The 21,430-nt window shown below is 41.0% G+C and overlaps 2 protein-coding genes across 8 annotated transcripts in view; both read right to left on the bottom strand.

The window, feature by feature from the left end:
- Positions 1-6,255: 6,255 nt before the first annotated feature.
- On the bottom strand, positions 6,256-13,150 carry TACSTD2 (tumor associated calcium signal transducer 2). 3 transcript variants are annotated; one of them, XM_043490953.1, is made up of 2 exons: positions 8,910-13,150; positions 6,256-8,618 (listed from the first exon to the last, which is right to left on the bottom strand). In XM_043490953.1, the coding sequence occupies exon 2, from the start codon at positions 8,589-8,591 to the stop codon at positions 7,662-7,664; it is 930 nt and encodes a 309-aa protein (XP_043346888.1). In that variant the 5' UTR covers positions 8,592-8,618; positions 8,910-13,150; the 3' UTR covers positions 6,256-7,661. The 3 variants fall into 3 exon arrangements, with proteins under 3 accessions (XP_043346888.1, XP_043346886.1, XP_043346887.1); XM_043490951.1 differs by having other exon boundaries at positions 9,537-13,150; XM_043490952.1 differs by having other exon boundaries at positions 9,554-13,150.
- A 5,475-nt stretch (positions 13,151-18,625) lies between these two features.
- Positions 18,626-21,430, bottom strand: part of MYSM1 (Myb like, SWIRM and MPN domains 1) — a 29,076-nt gene continuing 26,271 nt past the window's right edge. For all 5 annotated transcript variants that reach the window (XM_043490948.1, XM_038412459.2, XM_038412460.2 and 2 more), the window contains one exon: positions 18,626-20,931. In XM_043490948.1, coding sequence (XP_043346883.1) covers positions 20,764-20,931 — 168 coding nt within the window. In that variant the 3' untranslated portion in view covers positions 18,626-20,763. The remainder of the gene's footprint in view (positions 20,932-21,430) is intronic.

Below are 21,430 nucleotides of genomic sequence, written 5' to 3'. Positions count from 1 at the left end.
CTCCCCCCCATGTAGACCCTGAAGGCTCGAACAAAAAGGTTCCTAGTTAGCACTAATGAAGATTTCTACATTAGCACAAACTAGGAGCCTTTACATTCATGCCCACAGTGACCACACAAGGGAATTACAGTGCAGCACTTTGGTGTGCTGAAGTCTGAACTGTGGGGCAGTGTAGACATGCCCTCAGCGCCAGGGAACACAATGGGAGAAAAGGAGGCCTGGCTAGGATTCTCCTGGGCCATCTGTCCCAGAGGATGGCAGCACTTTGTAGCACAGCAGCCTGGTGTACATTGGGGCAGCCTGCCTGACTACAATGTAGGCTCAAGGGCCATGACAGAGCTTTCTCAGGGGCCAGTCGAGGACTGGGGAATGAAATTCCACGGGAACTAAAGACCATCACAAACCTCAGCGTCTTCTGCTCCAGATGCTAATTACCTTTCTTTGACCTTGTCAGGAAGCTGGGACTGCAGCAGAGTCAGTCCCCAGGCAGACTAACGAGCGCAGCTGGCCTGCAGTATGCTGCCTGATTGGCTACTCCACCTTGGAGTTGGAAGAGTCAACAAACCAGCTCCTAAGCCCGGTGGCTGCTCAAAGCAGTTGCTCATGGCGGTGATAGCTCTGTCTCACTCTAGCACTAGGTACGCACTACAGTTTACCTCAGTATAAATTATGTCGCTCAGGGGTGTGAATAAGCCACCCCCTGAGCGATGTAAATTACATCAACCTAAGCGCCGGTGTGGACAGTGCTATGTCAGCAAGAGAGCATCTCCTGCTGACATAGCTACCGCCACTCACCGGGGGGGCTGGAGTAATTAAGTTAACGGGAAAGCTCTGTCCTATTGGCTTAGAGCGTCTGCACTAGCAACGTTACAGCAGCTGCTGTAAGCTCTGTAGCATAACCACAGCCTCGGTAATCCAACTCTGACCCTTGGCTCCGATTCCTGACTTAGGCTCTGACTCTTGGTACCGATATTTGGCCTCAGACTGAGGGTTCTGACCCTTGGCTCCGATTCCTGACCTCTGACTCTGGGCTCTGACCCTGTGCTCCTTCCTGACTCCTAATCACTAGGCATGACTCCTGTTCCTACCACTAGGCACAACTGACCATGTCCCAGTCTCTGACAGGCTTTGCCTTCTCTGATGTAAACATATAGCAACATGTGTACATATACATTATAAAAAATAAATAAAAATCCAAAACAAGACAGCCCACTGCATGCACTTCTCCCCTTGGGGAGAGAATGAGAGAACAAACGGGCCAGATTTTAGCTGCATCCCTTAATGCACTACTGGAAGGCGCTAAGATACTACAGTGCGATCTAAGAGCCTGAATAGAATATAGTGTACAGAGGAGCACAAGGGTCAGGGCAGAGCTAAAGAGAACTTTAAGTTAGTGGTTCTCAACCAGCAGTACACGTACCCCTGGGAGTATTCAGAGGTCTTCCAGGGAGTACATAAACTCGTCTAGATATTTGCCTACTTTTAAACAGATTACATAAAAGCACTAGCGAAGTCAGTACAAACTAAAATTTCATACAGACAATGACTTGTTTATAGTGCTCTGTATACTATATACTGAAATGTAAGTACAATATTTATATTCCAGTTGATTTATTTTATAATTATATGGTCAAAATGAGAAAGTCAGCAATTTTTCAGGAATAGTGTGCTGTGATACTTTTGTATTTTTATGTCTGATTTTGTAACAAGTAGTTTTTAAGTGATGTGAAACTTGGGGTTTGCAAAACAAATCAGATTCCTGAAAGGGGTACAGTAGTCTGGAAATGTTGAGAGCCCACTGCTTTATGTCACCTTTGCAGTGACCCGAGTTTTGCCCTCTGAGCGCTTTGGCTGCATCCAAGAGTCTGAACCTGAAACCCCGCCCCAGAAAAGCTTACAGCCAAACCAGGCAAGTACAATAAGGGAGAGCAGTTTAAAAACAAGAAGACATGGACACATAGTCAATGAGAGAATGATATAGCAAGGTAATGAAAAAGTGAGTTTGAAGGAAGACAGAGAATGTGGCTGGTGCGCAGGAAAACAGAGACTACGCCCAGTGTAGGAGGCAGCCTGAAAGAAGGTGAAAACCAAAGATGGAAGGGTGCATTAAGAAGAAAAGGATGCAAAGGTCAAGAAGGCTGTGCAGACTGAAGTGAAAGCAGAGGCGTAAACAGTCGTGTAGTTGGGCACAACCTTGAATTTGATGCAGAAGGAAAGAGGAAGCCAGTCTAGTGGATTAGAGTAGGGGTGGCATGGTCAACTACTGAGAGGAAAATAGAGGATAAATATTGATCCAATTATATTTGGACCTTCCCTGCCATTGAAAATAATGCATATTCTTTTTATTCACTCAGGGTCTTTATTCTGCAAGATCTGAAACTTATCAAGAGTTTATATTATCCTTAGAAAGAGTTTCAGGCAGGAACATCAGCAGTAGGCAGAAGGTCAAACAAGTTGAACATCAAGGACCATTACAGTGAAATAGTCAATCGGCCATATGTGGAAAAGATAATATACAGCCTGAGAGGCAACGTGACTGGAGCAGCAGGAGAGGAATGAGAACTTAGCAAGGGCATTTGGGAAGTATGTTGAGTTTATTAAAGTCCTCTTCCTCTGGTAGCTTTACATGGCTTTACTCCAATTAGAATGACATAATTCACAGAGGTGTTCTCTGTGCTACAATTAATCTCTCTGTTCTTTTGAATAATTGGTGACATATACAGCATCACCCCCACTTGAGTACCTTAGCGCTTTTCCTGTCATGGAGCACCACACAGAGACCACTGGTTCACGATGACATATAAAGAAATAACTGACCACAACCCATATGTTTTAGTCAGTGGTTCTTTGCTGATTTATAATAGCATGGATGATACTGTATGAATGTCTTGTCTCTACCCTATCCCCTAAAAAAGACGAAAGCTCTCAAAATAACACTACAGCTGCTCAGAATATTTTGTTTTATCTGCTAGAATCTTTCATGTGATACAACTTGGTCAGCTGTATGCGTCTACTCGGTCATTGCCATGGCTAATTGTTGTTCATACTGTTTTTATTACTGATACTAACCATTCATCAGTGGAAATCAGACCACTAAGGAAATGTGGTTTAGTGCTGTCACCCCCATGCTACATATGAGGACTCAGAACACAAAGGTTAAAAACTGATTCACCAAAAATTGCTCAGCAAGCCAGTTACAGGGGTAGGAAGAAAATCCCAAACTCCTAATTCTCAGCCCCAAACAATAGTGAAAACGGCCTCACTTTTTAGAAATTCTGTTCCTAACTATACCCATGCAACCCTGTTGAAAAAAACTGGGTATAATTGCATGGATAGAATTGAGAGCAGAATTTGGCCCCTAATATTTAACTGATCATTGGTCTGATTTATTCCTCTCCCTCATTCTGAAAACTGCCTCCAGTTCCTTTGAAATAAGCCAAACTCCAGTAATGCAAAATGTCACTGGCATAACATGAAGCAGAGTCCAAAAAAACCCTGGGACAGGTGCATTTCAGTATTTGATCCCTTTGAAGAAATGCAGCTCCTCTTGTAGTAAGGGAGTACACGTGTTGAGTGCTACAATCCTGAGAATTTTGATATTATTAGGAGCTGGGTGAAACCTTGTTGTGCATTGAGTTAAAATTTGCGTGAACACACCCTACACTTAAGGTAGTTGTAGAGACAGTTAAAGGGCCACACCTAAAACAAGGTCTAATAGAATCTGCCCAGAAACTAGCACTAGCTAGTGGGTGGAGAGTTGCCCTTGGTATTGGTCTGAGCAGATGTGTGTGAGAAAAGGCAGAATAGACAAAACTGGGAGACCGAGGGACAGCCAAACAGCCAGAAGGAGCAGCTGAAAACATGGTGTCTGACCCTGGAAGAAACCTAAAGAGAGGTTTTTGGATCAGTGGTGCAGGCCGAATACAGTGTTCTTGGTGCTGTAAGCAAAAGAAGCCTCTTCCCGCTACTTGATTCCTTCTGTGTTCAGAGACAAAGGACTTTGTACATTCTTTGTAAATACACAAAACTGTATCAAAAGAAATACCTGACTGTCACCAATTTCTACTCCCAACTGGAACATCCCTAGGGCACCAAGCATTGATGAGCCATTCAGGTAGAAAAAAAGAGCGGGATCAAGCCCTAACAGTCTCAGATTTCCGCTGGCTCACTTTGGTGAAGTTCTGGTGGTTGGCATAAACTGTTGGAATCCAGTTGATAAAACTTTACCAAATTCCCACAGTAAGTTAAACAATTTGATATGAATCCAATAATTTCCCCAGGTCTTTTAATAGTGTTGCATCTTCCTTTGTTATATGCTTGTGGAAGAAATAATCCAAGAACAGATTTTCAAGTGCTCAGCATTCACAATGGGGGCCGGATTTTTCATAAAAACTCAGCCCTGATGCTGATGGCCAAATTTTTTTAAAAATTCAACATCCAGATCAGTAGGTGTAAAGGGGTTGCACTAGTTGGAATTCCACCCCTTTAAAGCCATCCGGCCTGCCAGTCAATCTGATATTCTTAGGCATACAGTATGTATATAGGTTTCAGAGTAGCAGCCGTGTTAGTCTGTATTTGCAAAAAGAAAAGGAGTACTTGTGGCACCTTAGAGACTAACAAATTTATTAGAGCATAAGCTTTCGTGAGCTACAGCTCACTTCATCGGATGCATTTGGTGGAAAAAACAGAGGGGAGATATGTATGTATATAGACACAAGAAAAATAATAGCCAAACTCCAGTAAACTGGAGTTCTAATGTAAATAATGCCACTAAATTCACCCACCGTGAAATTTACCCAGCTGCTTTGGGGCCACCAAAGGTCCCTAATGCAACAGAACCACTGTGACTTCATTGGAGTGGGCAACATGGAGTGAACCTGCAAGGAAACTCTGAAACACTTGCATGTGGCAGAGATGGAATCCACATCAACCAGTGTGGATGTGCCTATGGAGAGTTGGCAGGGTGGCCATTGCATTCACAATCACCTGCAGTGGCCACAAATCCTCATACAGGGGATGCTTGGGGTTTGTAATCCCTATTTTTCAGTTCAGGGGCTGAAGAAGTGGCTGTTATTGCACTCCCAATTCCTGCATTACTAAGGCTCTGTGTGCATAAGAGAGAGTTTAATCTGCATCATACGAACAGCCCAGATATAACGTTATAGTAGTAACGGATGTGGTTCAGGCAACTACTAATAGAATATAGGTCTTTTATCTCTAATTTTCTAGGTCAAATCCATTCTCGTAGTGATTGGTGGTGTTAGTATCTAGTGGCTATGCTTTGGCCTGTACTAGAAACGGGTTTGGTGATGGCAATCTAGTTCCTAGTGAACTGGTCTCTCTGTCATAAAAAAGAAAACACTGCTACAACTGGCACCCTTGGGGGAAATGTCAGAAAAGAAGTCAAAGATCAAACGGGCATGGAGACTGTACAACTTCATCATCCCAGAAGACGGTCCTCCTGGCTGTGACCCCTTGGTAAGGCAATGTCAGGACTGCTTTGCCACCGCCTCTGTTGCACATTTTCTGTGGAAGAAAAGAGGACTCCAAGAGATATCAAGTATCTCCAAAGTTAAGGGATGCTCAGGTTCAGATTTTTAGTTCAGCTCATTATACAGAGCAAGGCCAATCACAAAGTTTGGGTATGGAGCAAGGCTAGTCTTAGAACTTACCTACAGTGTGGGGGAATTCTGATCTGGGGATTTGGTTCGGGCCCGTCTCTCATTATTATTTAACATTTATACTGCAGTGGTATTTAAAGACCACAAACAGGTTGGACTCTGCTGTGCGAGGCAGTGCACAAGCATATTGATAAATGATAGTCCCAGTCCAAAACTCTTAATATTTGAATTGTGTGTTGATGTTTCTGGCAGGATGATACAAAAATCTAATATCATATTGGTGGAAAAATGTGAAATAAATAATATGCATCTGCTTTCAAGCTTTACTGTATTACAACAATTGCAGTCAGTTGGTCTTCCTGTAATAAAGCCCAATTGGTTCTTACAAGTAAGTGAATAACAGCAGCATTTAACTCCTATATAGCAATTTTTATCCATATATCTCAAAGCAGTTTCAAAGTAGGGAAGGGTCAGTATCATCTCCACCACAGATGGGGAAACTGAGGAACAGAAAGGTGTAGTGACTTGTCCTATGTCACATAGCAGGTCACTGGCAAAGCTGGAAATAGAACCCAGTCCCTGATGCCCATTCGAGTATCCAATCCCACGGCCACAATAAGTCCCATCCTTTTTCCCTGGGCATTGGAGTTTTCATGTGTGTTTAATAAACAATTATCCATAGGAGCCACACAACAATGGATGCTGATTTGGTTTGCAAAACAGTGAAATTGAGGGCAGATTATGTGAATCAGATGGCTGACCCTGTTGGAATGCCTGCTTGAAGTGATCATGTTTTGAAAGAAATCTAATTAGGCTGATAGAACTTTAGATGTCCATCAGCAGCCCAGAGAATGCACCAATTCTGCCAGTATTCCAACATTTAACAACTACATTATTCCCTCCCCATCCCCATTTTTTTCCCTTCTTTCCCTTTGTCCTTTAAGGTGATGATGCTATATAGCAAAAGATTTTGTATAGTGGTAGGTGACTAGTGTCCAATTCTGATGTCTTGGCGTTCCGGGTTGGGTAATTGCATTCTGCTTACCTCAATTTCCCCTACAGCTCTAATGAGGTAAAGGTCTCTTCACAACTTGTCCTAAAACATTGTGTGGTATTGCTGTGGGCTGTTAAAAAGTGAAGAATACCTTTCCTATTGGAACTGCAAGGGACGTTGGATAGAGAGAATCCAATGACCAGAGTTGGAATTGGCTAGGAAAGCAAGGTTAGCCCTCCCACTCTTAGAAAAAGTGCCAATGAATCTGTAATGACTACAAGTGGTCAGACCCTCATTGGAAAGCATGTGCGGGATTAGAGCACAAGGTTGTCTGACCAACTTTGAATTTCAGAATATTTGCACCAGGAAAGTTATGTTTTATATTCCTTCGACAAATGAGTCAGCACAGAAGGCTGTGATACCGTAAATCTGGAAGGTTTCAGAGTAGCAACCGTGTTAGTTTGGAAGAGATTATCACAAATTTTTTTGTTTTGTTTTGTTTTTGGTGGAATTTATTAAGTTTAAAGTTGGTGAAAACAAAAAAGTTCCAGCAACTTCATCAAAGATAGTATCTTTAAAAATGTCATTGAAAACAGAAAGCCAACCCTAATATACAAGCGAGTCAGACAGCACATATTCAAGCTTCAGCACCTGATTGTGCAAAAAAAAGTCCTCATAAAATGCTTAAACAAGTTTAACAGGCTGTTTAGTAATACAAATGTAGGTATTATAAATTACGCTAAATAGCTATGTTAGGAAATACAAATAACTTTCTTGTCCCCTTAAAAATACAACTATACAATGGAAAACTTTGGGCTAAGGTGCTCATCTTTTCTTTTCAGGTAATTTTGATAATCAACTCTCAAATTAATTTATACTAGTTAATACCACTTTACTAATCTAAGCTCATTTAGGATTTTAGAAAACCATTGTTTTAAAACTAGAAATAAAAAATACCCCAGCCTCCCCACACAAACATTGAATAATCTTGCCATTTCTGCTTCCTTCTCATCAAAGTCTTAATTTCTGTCTTCAGATTAAGGCAGCTATGAGTTCTGTCCTCGTCTCATTTCACCCATCTCCTTGATCTCGACCTTCTCATACTTCCCTGTCCGCCTCCTGGTAATAACCAGTACAGTAATCCCAGCAATAATAGTCAATATCACTACTGCCAACACAGCAATAACGCCAGCAGTCAGACGTTTCATAGAAAACTCTGGTGGCTTTTCATCCACATAGTAAATTAAAATTCCTTCCACATTCAAAGGCTCTCCGTTAACGGAGAGGTTGAATGCATTACTACGGTGAAATAGAGAGTCAAGTTTAACATCTTTTTCAAAGTAATAAGCCACATCAGCTATATCGACATCTCCGTTGGATTTCTGGGAAGCATTTTGCTTCAGGTCAATATGGATGAATGGGTATTCATACTCAATGGCAGTGATGTACTTTGGATGCAGCTTGTATCTGTTCTGAATGATTTGTCTCAGACCATTTTCCACTTCAGAAGCATGGAAAGTTTTAGACCTCTCCTTGTGTTTCAGTTTGATGAAGATCCAGTTAGTTCTGACTAGTTCACTGCATTTTAGGCTTTTGTCACCCTTATCAGTTCTTCTCACCCCAGCAGAGTTCACGCACCAGCAGGTGTCGGTCTGATTGCACTGCCTGGCTTTGAAGTTACCACTGTTCTCACAGTCTGGATTGTAAACTCCATCATTGTCTAAAAAGCCATGCTCAGGTTTAGAGAAGCGCCTGCCCTTTGGGGAGCTCATTTCTGCCTTCATCAGTAAACATTTTGAAGTCAACACTGAACAATTCACTCTTTGACTTGAACCCATCAATGTGCAGAAGCAGTTCCCAGAAGTGTCTTCAGTGCACAGAGCCCGTCTGTTGGTTGCACAGATACAGTTCTTCTGGGTAGATGATGATGCAGCTGCCAAGATCAAAACCAGCACAACTCCAAATCTAGATTCCATGTTCAAGGGAGAAAGAGAGGAAGAAGCCTATGGGAAGAAATGGCAAGGGCTATCTGAAAACTAAGCCCACTGACAGCCAGTCTCCTGGTTTCTGTGTATTGGTGAGCCGCTCCCTATTACTCAACCCAAATCAGACCTGCTGGACAGGTTCTGCTCACAAACAACTGGTCTCTGGCAATACAGAAAACCCACAGAGAAGTCAGCGAGCTGCACCTTCTTCAATTACAACTTCAGGGAGTGGCAATAACTCCTCACCATTCCACCCTGCCTCCCTCTCTCCTGCTGAACAAGGAAACACAACAGGCAAGCAACACACACCCCAATATAAAACGTGGCTCCTCCAAACACAGAAATGACATTGGGCCTGCCTTGTGGGTCAGAAAACACAAACACAGTTTTTTAAGATAATGTGAGCGTGCCTGAGCCCCTTCTTTCTGTCTCTGTTTCCATCTCCTAAATGTATAAACTCAGTTAGGACCCTGTGCAGATGGGAATTGGATCAAGGAAACACACAAAAGGGAGGACAGCAGCCCACGCCGGTGTTTGTGGAAGCCTCGCTGCCCTGATATTATGGGGGAGAAGTGCCATAATTAGAGGTGGGATGAGGGATGTCACAATTCAGGGCAACAGCACATATATTTCCCTTCTGTAGTCCAGCAAAGGCATCAACTCATAGGTTTCTGGATCCCCAGCTGTTGCTTCTCTTGGGCTGAGACACACACCTCTCCCAGTCCTAACTGAAGTATTTTCAGGCTATACAGCTCCCTGCCTATACTCCAGCAAAGTCAGACAGCCTAAGCAGGCCTGCTTTACTTTTCTCCTCAGAAACAGTAAACAGTGTAATTGCCACAGTTAAGTTAACAGACAGCTCTTTCTAAGCAAGCATATTTACTCTTAAGGAAAAAGCATGATAGAGAAAACATTAAAAACAATAAAAGAACCTACATGCATTCTAAGTTTACCATAGATCACCCCCTGACTCCAAGGACTCTGGCAGGTGAACAGTCCTTCAAACCACACCAAGAGGTTTTCTTGGGCTTACAAGTTCATAACCCCTACAGCTCAGAACAAGAACACAGAACAGGCAAGTCTTTCCAGCCCTTCTCAGGGAGGATTGGCAGCCCACCTTAGACCAAAGGTCTTGTCCATTTGCTGGATCAGAATGTAGGCCTTGAGTCAGTTTTAACTCAGCTAATTACTCAAAACTCCTTTCTTTGTTGGTCCTTGCAGAATCCAGTGTGAATTAGTGTATGCAAGCCTCCCTCCAGGTGGTGGTAGCTCTCTGGAGATGTTACAACCTGAATGAATTTGCTTACCCACCCCTACTCTTCTTAGTTTTTGGAGGGCTGTGATCTCCCTCCCCCATGGAATTACATACAATCCTTGGCCCACAATGATGCATAAACTTAATTCAATATGGTTTGTCCAGGATATTGCAGGAAATTGCCTTAGCTGTCACATCTCCCCCTAAAGAAGTGGGTATAACTAAGGTGCCCGCCGGCAGCCTGGGGGAGTGCACTGTCTTAATTCCTGGATAGGCTGATCTGTAAATGGCATTTTTGCCCTAACCTTTTATAATTTCATATAGTAAATATTTTGCAAGCAAGCCAGCATATATCCTTCAAAATTCCATAGTGTCACTTGTCCACCAGTCTGTATAATTTCTCTTTAGAGCCGCTGGGGCTGAGCTCTCAGATGGCCCTTCCTACCCCTCAACCTGTGGGTATAATTTTGAGATGGGGTTCTCTCACTCAACAGCTAGAGCAGAAGCTGCAGCTGGAGAAGAAACACAGCAGCTAGAAGACTGGGATCAAGAGATAGCAGACCAGGAGCACCGGTGCTAGTATAAGAGAGAAGAGAAAGAGAACCATTTTGCACTAGTTTAAGATGAGGGAGGCTGCTGCTGCAAGGTAGGCAAGGGGCCAGAGGATGCTGCCTGCCTGACAAAATACATCTGATCCCTCAAGAACATGCACGGGAAGGGTAAGCTAGTGAGACATTGCATGTAGGATGGTGTCATTGTTTCGTATCAGAGGTATTCTCCTGTGCTTTAGCTGTTAAGTAAAGAGCATAAAGTCGATAACTGAACAAAGTGTGTGTGTTGACTGTTTACAACTGCTGGGTGCCCCTGAGGGAGTTAAACTGTAAACCAGAAGCTTCACACCTTTTTGGTGGAAGTCTGAGAGAGGGGAGTACTGAAGGGTTAGTGCTGGACCTAGGGGGGCTAGGCAGTTGGATGGTGGGTTAAAACATTCAGAGGGGGTGCCGGTTAGAAGGTCTACGGCCTGAGAGCATGACTAGGGACCACAAGATTGGGGCAGCAGCTGGACTCCGTTGAGGTTCCAGGAGCTTAACAAACCCCAGGGCATTCAGAGCACAGAGGCTTGGATTCCTCTCAGAGCAGTCCTAATTGGCAACTAGGAAGGGGCACTCATTCGGATCTGTGTCGGGGCGATGATACCGCAGGCAGAAGAAGTGGATGGGTAGACCAGCCCATGCCAGTCTCCTTGGCATGGCAAATACCATTTGGATAATACTGCTCCTAGGAACATTAGCTCCCATGCTTACACTGTCTTTGGTGAGGGGGTACTAGCTCCAGGCATGGACAATGGAGTGAGGAGTAGCATGGCTCCAAAAGGAGCTGTGCTGCCAAGGATAGGGCTAGGCTGGCAGAACCACAGAGAGATAGCTCTGGCTAATGCTTCCTTTTCTCTTGGATCCCTGGACTCCACTATCTCCTCCACGATCACACAATCTGCTCCTCCTCTGAAGGGAGCACAAAGCAGTAATACGGCCACAGTTTCCCAATCCTCTATCTTGCAGCTCCCGTGCAGTTGTATTGTCTGGTTTCTTATTGCTTGGGGATTTCAGTTTTGTTTTGCATACCAGAAGTTCCTTTTAATCTTGTCCAATAAAATCCCAGAGCAGCTGCAATGTCAAATCAATGCTAGTTGACAGTTTCTTCAGTTGCAGATTATACTTTCATTTCTAAAACAGCTGGCAAGGATGGTTTCTGCCCCTCCTACTTCCCTTTGATATACTATTTAGCCCAAACCAATAGAACATAGAAAAACTTTCACACTTGTTCTGTTCTGTTACCTTATAGAGTGGTTGATATTGTCATGGCAGTTTCTGGAGATACTCAAATTTCCGATGGTGGGGTAATTGCTCTGTGGGCAATGTTCCAAATTACTTAACAATCCACCCTACACGAGTCACTGTTTTCACATCTTTCTACTGCTGCCAGTAGGGGTCAGACGTTGGACTTGCTCATTGCCTGCAGAGTTGGTTAAGCACACATGCCTGAACTGAGATATGCTGAGCAGCTTGTGCAAGATGTTGAGCACCCTCAGGCACTCTGTAAACTCACAGGAATGGGTCCTGGAAAAAACCCATATTCAAACTCTACCGCCACAGGGGTTTTCCCAGAGCCTGCCCTTTATTTAATTTAAGGCATTGTAAATAGTGGATGAATTATTAAGAAGCTACAGTGGTTGCCAATTCATATTTACAATCAAATATGGGCCTAAACCAAACCAGCAGATCCAAATACCCTTAAACTTTAAGGAAGCTGGAGCAGAAATTGGTGGTTTAGCCTCCTCTCTATCTGGAATTGAATAAGAGAAATTGTTATAAAATACAGTGTAGGGAATAATCTTTCATTGCCAAGAAGATGAAGTAGGTAAATTCCTAGATTTACTCCTGTCTCCTGTACTGGCTCATTTTGTGATGTTGAGCAAGTCACTGCACAGCTCTGTGTCAGTTTTTCCCTCTGTAAAATGAAAATAGTATCTACCCGCCTTTGGAAAGAACTTTGAGACCTACATGTGAAATTGCCAAGTAGTATTTCCAACTCTAATTTCATATTTTTTTTTTTATATGTGGTGTGGTTTGTTCCAGTTCTTCTCTCCTGGTATTCAGTCTCTTGCTAAGCCATGTTGCTTCTTCCTCTTTAATATCACAGATATCTACCTTCCTTTCACTCCCATCCCCCATTACTAAAGCTGTTGCCCATGGTTTGGTCATGTGTCTGTGATTACTGTAACCTCCTTCACAGCCTTTCATCTTCAATCCATTGAAAATACTGCCAATGAAGTCATCCTCCTCTCCAGCCACTCCAAACTTATCACCCATCTCCTCAAATCCATCCCTTAGCTATCTTCCTGTCTCTTACTACAGCACCTTCACTCTCCCTGCCTGCATCTCTGCTCTCATTTCCTCAAACTCCTCTACTTGCACTCTACACTCCTCCCCAACCTCTCACCTTTGACTTTTACCCTGTCACCTTTGAAGAGTCTCCCAGTCAAGCCAGTCCACCACCTCCAAGACCAGTTCTTCTAGGTGCATTTACTTCTTTAGCCTCACCGATCCTCTCTCCTTACCCTTCCTTTCTTAGCCATGTCTTGTCTTCCACTTGTCTTGTCTCTTATGTTATAAACTCTGGGTTTTTTTGTTTTCATTTTGGAGGTTTTTTTTTTTTAACTCAGAGACCTTCTCAACCGGTGTAAACTGTCAGCCCTTGACTTTAATGGAGCTATAATGTACATGAGCTGAGAATCTGCTCACAAGTGTAAAAATATAATTAGGAAAGCCAAAAAAGAATTTGAAGAATAGCTAGCCAAAGACTCAAAAAGTAATAGAAAATTTTTTTTTAAGTACATCAGAAGCAGGAAGCCTGCTAAACAACCAGTGGAGACACTGGACGATCGAGATGCTAAAGGAGCTCTCAAGGACAAAAAGGCCATTGCGGAGAAACTAAATGAATTCTTTGCATCGGTCTTTACAGCTGAGGATGTGAGGAAGATTCCCAAACCTGAGCCGTTCTTTTTAGGTGACAAATCTGAGGAACTGTCCTACATTGAGGTATCATTAGAGGAGGTTTTAGAACAAATTTATAAACTAAACAGTAATAAGTGACCAGGACCAGATGGTATTTACCAAAGAGTTCTGAAGGAACTCTCATGTGAAACTGCAGAACTACTAACTAGTCTGCAACCAATCATTTAAATCAGCTTCTGTACCAAATGACTGGAGGATAGCTAATATGACACCAACTTTTAAAAAGGGCTCCCGAGGTGATCCTGTCAATTACAAGACAGTATGCCTGACTTCAGTACCAGGCAAACTGGTTGAAACTATAATAAAGAACAAAAATGTCAGACACATAGATGAACGTAATTTGTTGGGGGTAGTCAACATGGTTTTTGTAAAGGGAAATCAGGCCTCAACAATCTACTAGAATTCTTTGAGGGGGTCAAAAAGCATGTGGACAAGGAGTAATCCAGTGGATATAGTGTACTTAGATTTTCAGAAAGCCTTTGACAAGGTCCCTCATCAAAGGATCTTAAGCGAAGTAAGCTGTCATGGGATAAGAGGAAAGGTCCTCCCATGGACTAGTAACTGGTTAAAAGATAGGAAACAAAGGGTAGGAATAAATGGTCAGTTTTCAGAATGGAGAGAGGTAAATAGTGGTATCCCCCCACAGGTCTGTACTGGGACCAGTCCTATTTAACATATTCATAAATGATCTGGAAAAAGGGGTAAACAGTGAGGTGGCAAAATTTGCAGATGATACAAAACTACTCGAGATAGTTGACAAGTTTGATAGTTGACAAAACAAACAAAAGGAAGTATATTTTCACACAACACACAGTCAGTCTTTGGAACTCTTTGCCAGAGGATGTTGTGAAGGCCAAGACTATAACCAGGTTCAAAAAAGAACTAGATAAGTTCATGGAGGATAAGCTCCATTAATGGCTATTCGCCAGGATGGGCAGGAATGGTGTCTGTTTGCCAGAAGCTGAGTGGGCAACAGGGAAAGGATCACTTGATGATTATCGGTTCTGTTCATTCCCTCTGGGGCACCTAGAATTGGCCACTGTCGGAAGACAGGATACTGGGCTAGATGATCTTTTGGTCTGACCCAGTATGGCTGTTCTTATGAGTATGTAAAGTGCCGTATAAATGTAGTGTTCTGCCATTTTTTAATACTTTGCTCATACATATCATCCAATGATCTCAAAGGGTATGTCTACACAGCAAAGATAAAAACTCACGGCTGGCCCATACCCACCAACTCAGGCCTGGAGGGCTTGGGCTACAGGTCATTTCATTGCTGTGTAGACTTCAGGGCTCGGGCTGGAGCTCAGGTTCTGGAACCCTCCCACCTTGCAGGGTCCTAGAGCAAGGGCTCCAGCCTGAGACTGGAAGTCTACACAGCAATGAAACAGCTCCACGGCCCGAGCCCGAGTTGGCTAGCCCTGGCCAGCTATGGGTGTCTAGCTGCTGTGTAGACATATCCAAAGTGCTTTAGAAACCTCAATGGACTTACCCTTACGCCAGATTTTATTGGTAGGTATTATCCCCATTTTACAGGCAAGGAAACTGAAACACAAAGAAGTTAAGTGGTTTGCCCAAGGTCACATAGACAGGAGAGCTACAGATAACTGGAAAAGATGCCTGATACTGGAGGAGTACAGCAGTGGTGGAACTACTGATAGGCTAGCCCCCTACCGGTGGGAAGATCTTTACTGCCTTTTTCATTTATTATATTGAAAATTACATTTGTTGCCTCCCCCATCAGTAGGTGGCCAGAAGTGCAGAAATATTTTGCCTCATAACATTATGGGACAGAAGAGGTAATCAGTGACGGACACATCAGCCAAACTCCTTGAGATGCGAAACAGCCTGGGGAAGCGGAGAATTCTATTTTTAACTTTCATGATAGATTTACATAACGTACCAAAATAATCAGACCACCGCACAAAATTTTGCTTCATGTAAGTGGGGATAGAAGAGGGGACAGAAAAACTGCTTCATTTAAAATTTTTATCTCAAAAACAAAATCAGTATCTGATGTGCCTTCTCTATGTCATAAAACCATCCAAGTTTTCTCTTTTGGACCCATGCTAGAAGCAGCCCCGGTACTAAAAGAATCAACAATTTAGTTCAGCAAATGCTAATAACTAACTAACTAATCGTGTACGAAATGTACATAGAATTGCTTCTGCAATGTTTTCTGCTTCCACGGGAATACTTTCTCTGCCTGCTTCTAAATCTCAGACATAGGGCACTAGGGTCTATATTAAACAGCAAGACACTTCCAATACAAATGACCAGAATATTTTAATCTAGGCCACTAAATACTTTGTTCAGCATCGAATAGAATTTCAGGGTTCACAACCACCTACTGCCATAGCGCTGAATCTATGGAACTATATGAAAAACATCCTGCAAACATATTTCCTTTCCTGGCTTACTCGGCAATCAGCAGTAACAGCACAGTAGAGTTCCCTTTCCCTTTCCAGACCCATTATTGCATCATTGCCTCAACATTCCTTCTTGTGGTATGCTTTGTCCCCTCCTATTGCGGCTTTCCTTCTATCTTCGTCTCTTTCCACTCCACAACTCCTATATCTTCTTTCCTGATCCAGTTCCCAGTTAGATCAGCCGAATTTATGCCAGGATTACTTCCTGGTGAAAAAAGACCATCATGGAAAATGTATCTATTATCTATCACACCAATCAGACCTGCCCTAAAGGATTACAGGATAACTTTCCAAAAAAGACAGTCAAAAGAATGAAAAGACTAAATGAAAGAAGCAAAACTACCCCAATCTACAGCCCATAAAAACTAATAACCAGTTAATAATTTGTCTTATACACACTGGATAGAATGATTTCTTGATATCGTCTCACCCTGCTTGGGACGAAACTCTTATTTCAGATCAGCTCAAGTTCATTTAATGAATTACCACCCAGGACTGGGAGTCTTGAGAACAGGGTTTGGTTCCTGCCTCTATGACATGCTTGAGGAAGGATGGTCCAATGGTTTGAGCATTAGCCTAAGACTTGGGAGATTGGAGTTCAATCACTTGCTTTACCACAGACTTCTTATGTGACCTTGAGCAAGTTACTTAGCCTCTCTGTTCCTCAGTTCCCAACTGTTAAATGACTATAATAGCACTTTCTTACCTCACAGGGGTGTTAGGATAAATCCATTAAAAATATTGTGAGGTGCTCAGATACTACAGTGATAGGGGTCACAGAAGTACCAAAGATCAACTTCTTAGACCTTCGGCAAGTCTCCATTATCTCTGTGCCATCTATAAAATGGGAACACTTCCATCATTACCGTAATTATTTACATTGAAGTAGCACCCATAATAAGCTCTGATCAGAATCAGGGTCCCACTGTGCTAGGCACTATACAAAAGACAGCCCATGCCCCAATTACCTTATATTCTAAAAAGTAAATAGAAGGTGGGGAGAATTGATACACTATCGAAACGAAGCAATCAGGGTGATAGCATATTAGAACCAAGTGTGTTTCTGATTCCCCTTCTCTCACACACAGTTTTTAATGTACAAAAACACTTTAAAGATTTTATGGGAAGGGATTGATGGAAAGAAGGAACAATCAGGCCTAACTAACATTCCAAAAACACTAATATCTTCAGGTGGGAAATGCTATATTAAAGTATTATATTTTTAGTTAAATATATCAGTGTAACAGAGCTCCATCTACTGGTGCTTATCAAACTTATGTGAATCACATAATTTTTAGTGCTAATTTGTGCTTCATATCTAATTCTTAAGTTATTTCAAGAGACAGGGAACTATTACAAACACATAATACAGCTCTAAGGTTACTTGATACACAATCTTTCAGTGAAAGAACATTCTAAAAATAGCTACCAGGAATACTAACCATGTCTGAGCAACATGTAAACGTGTACAACTTCTCACGGGCGATGACAGTACTGTGCATGAATTCCTGCAACTTAAACAGTTTTCCTAGGAAATTAACTTCTGATTTATTTTGGGGTTTTCAAGATATTGACGTACAAGTGAAGCACATGGTGTAAAGCCCTGTGAATAAATACTGCAAACAACTGGGTCTTTAAAACTTAGAACAACAGCCAAATACACATGTAAGTATATATGCACTCAGTGCACACATGCAGCATTCATGGTAGTTACAACATATACAATGGATGAAGAGAGCTTGTCATTTTCATTTCCCAAAGGAGAGGTGTTTCATAATATTGCAGTGAGCTCAGCTGATCACAGCATCAAGACAGATTCAATTTAAAGTACTTCGGTCAACTTGGTTTAAGTTGTTGAGTATTTCAATTTAAATTGGGTCTTCTAAGATGCTGCTTACTATTTTCTTCTCTCTTCTGAGCAGGTGATCATGGCAAAATAGGACAAGTTATAAAAGATTAAATAGCACACTCTAGCACAGTCATACTGAAAACATGGTGCTGGTCAGAAAAATGTCTGGGTAAAAAAATAGAGATTTCTTAGTAAAAAGAAGTTATTCCCTATGCGTGTTTCAAGTCAGATTTGCTACTATAGTGGGAAAGATACTTTACTATTTTTTAAAGTCATATTAGCACTGCATAGCTGACAACACTAAGGAAGAGTGAACTGCGTTCTTTTCTGGTTCAGATACTGTCAATAGAACTGTTAACTATTACCACAAATGCTGCATTTATTACTTGTTTGCAGTGTTGTTGTAGCCTTGTGGTCCCAGGATATGACAGAGAGAAGATGGGCAAAGTAATAACTTTTACTGGACCAATTATTGCCAGTGAAACAAAATACATTTATTGCTGGCTACGATGCAAGAACCAGAAAAAACAAAGCTTGGATTTTAGATCCAAGATTAAGTTTGCAACAATAGCAGTTAAAACCATTTTTTTTTCCTATAAGTATACTGAGCAAATTTGGACCCTAATTCTACTTGTAAACTGAGTGAACAGTTCTCTGGGCACGTACAAGACTCCACTCATGAGAATGGGATTGCAGGATCAGAGTGTTGATGTGCAAGTCAGAGCGACTCAGACTCCACAATTTAAAACATCCTGTACCCAAAACGTCTTTGTTGACACTATATATACGACTCTTAAATCAAGTGTACATCATTTTTAATGTTTTTTGCTCACTTTAATCATTCAAAAGGGGGCAGCGCAGCCAGCAAATTTAGTTTCCATTATTTTAGCAGTACTGTCTCACAGTATTTTTTTTTAAAATGACTAGAAACAACACCCAGCACAAAGACACCACGTCTACCACATACTGAAGTTATACTTGAGGATCAAGTATTTTGACAAATGATTTTGTTTCTACAAATAACTATTTACAACGTATTTTAGTACAGATATATACAATATGACTTTTTTATAGAATAACGTATAAAACCACTGAAAACTGCAACACAATACTTGATAAAGGAATACTCCAAAATTTAAACTGAGGGAGATGAGAAATCTCTTTTGTGAGCAAGATGTGTAGTCTACAGCTAGAACTACTGAGAGCCATACAATACTTTCATTTAAGAAAGAGGAGACATGGCATTTCACATTACATGCGATCTAGGGAAAATAAAAGGTCCACAGATTGGATCAATGTGTGCGTGTATATGTATTGCATATATGTATTGCATGGATTGCACTTCTTTTAAATTGATGGACTATACATATCACACTAGAATCCAAAGCCTCTTATCTGCAGATTTACACAGTGCAAAAGGTTCTCTAATATTATTAAGACAATAGGTCTTGAATACAGCCTGAAAAGAGTTTCTAGTTATGTATGTCCATGTTTGTTCCAAAATTAGGTTCCGCATTGTCCATTTTGAAACAAAAAGGGACTAAACTCCATTTTAGAAAACACAGTAACAGCTGATTTTACCTTCTTGGAAACAGGTATCTACTTGGGATGTGATCCCACAATATTAAAGTTTTGCAATCCTCACTTTTAATTGTTAATATAGTTTTTTTTCCCCTAAGTGCACAGAACAAGATGAAGTTAAGATGTAAATCTGAAATACTTTAAATCGCATTTTTGTTACACAGGGCCAGATATAAAATTAAAATGTACATTTTAAGGGTGGCTAGATCCCATAAACACAGGGATAATCTAAGTTCTTGGTTACTCTCTGTTTTCAAACATCTCAAACATTTTGGCCAAGATACTCTTCACATACAGTAGTAAGTATACACTCATCAACAGTTTACCCATGATTGAGGAAGATATCCACCACTGCATATTCTTCTACAACAATTTGCACACCGTGATACAGCCAATAAAATGTTTGGAAGTTACGATTTCCAATAACAGTATTTCTCTTGAGGTTCAATTACAAATCAATCTGCTTACCTGGCATTAATTTATCTGAATATATAATTGTATCAGAAACCAATATGAACATTGAGTTACTTGTTAAATTGCTACTGTAAAGGGACACGTGCACTTCATTTTCTTTTCTATGCAGTTGCGACAAACATTTTTCTGGCTGCCACAATACAGCGCTAGATTTTGCCATATCGCATTAACCTGTGAGAACCAGAAGCTATTGTTTCCATTCAAAACAATGGCAATTGAAAATGACAAATCATGATGATCTGATAGAACAAGATAGCATTGTGTCTCTGTAATATGGAAGATAGGAAAGAGTGCAACATGCAATAACCAGAACTTATTGTTTCCACTGAAAACAGTGACAACAAGAAGTAACAAATAATTATGACCTGCTAGCCTTATTTCCATGTATTATGGAAGATGGGAAAGGATATGCCAGAAAAAAATTGTCTGTAGTGGGTCAGAAAGAAACAGAATGGATTAAATTGAGCAGAGTAAAAGTTTAGAGTAGATACCAGGAAAATTAGTATCAGATAGACTATTATCTTTGCAGTGATAGAGTGGCATAAATCTCATCTACAGAATTTACAAATACAGATGACACAAAGCACCACAGGACAAATTCTTCCCTCTGATGTACACATCTAACTCTCAATACAATGTGTATCTGAGGACAGAATGAAAGCCAAAATTCCATTTCCAAAGACTTAGAGGAGGGACCCCTTTCCTTTAGGCACAAAAACAGTGTTCTGTATTTCAGCTTGTCCTTCCCAATGGTAGGTTGCTGGCAAAATAATACCCAAAGTTTGTGATACTATTCGATAATTTTTCAGAATTTAAAAAATAAAAATTTCATATGTAATCAGAAAACATTTGTTAGAGGTTTTCTAAATGTCTTTCAGAACCATTACACTATTTGAGATACTGGATTATGTCCCTATTATTGTCAACTAAGACAATAACTTTGAAAGAGGAACAATGGATATTAGTCCATACAACTGAAATTTCAACACTGAAAAAGCCATCACATTGGCAATTCATTTGGACACATGTTCTTATTTTCTTCAGTTGTATTATTCCGCTTCTCACTTTTGTAGCTAGAAAGGAATAAGTTTTCTATCTGAGTCAAGAATTCTTCAGCAATGAAGCAGTTCGTTACCTTGTCCAGAGTCTTCCTCATACACTCCAAAAGCTAGTTTAAAAGAAAATTATTATTAAATTCAGAAACACATAACTGCTCAACTTAGAAGTTTCAGTAGAAAAAAACTAAAGAAACTGTTTTGTCTTTCTAGCTGATAAATGCTGTAAAAGTAAACCTTGATTCATTTGGCAAGTTTGCAGAATCCGTTCAATATAAAAATTGTATACAGGGATTACCATAAAGAACCAGATCAGTGATCCCTTTTAGTCTGGCCTTGACTCAGATAGTTCCCTATACCAACTGCTTCAGAGGAAAGCCAAGCACAACTGGATCAACTGTGCTTAAGGGAACAATTATTTCTGACTTTAGCTGATGATCAGTTTGTGCTCAGTAATTGGCTATGAAATAATAATCTTTGCAACACAGGACTTGCATTATTCTATAGACAATTATACACAGGATTCTTCACCATAAATCATACAATGGTTAAATTCAAAAGATATTTCTGCCAATTCAATTTTAGATTTAAGTTGTTTATGAATAGTCATGT

The sequence above is a fragment of the Dermochelys coriacea genome, chromosome 8 (genome assembly GCF_009764565.3).
Source record: "Dermochelys coriacea isolate rDerCor1 chromosome 8, rDerCor1.pri.v4, whole genome shotgun sequence".
Taxonomy (NCBI): Eukaryota; Metazoa; Chordata; order Testudines; family Dermochelyidae; genus Dermochelys; species Dermochelys coriacea.
This window is presented reverse-complemented; position numbering and strand designations above follow the sequence as displayed.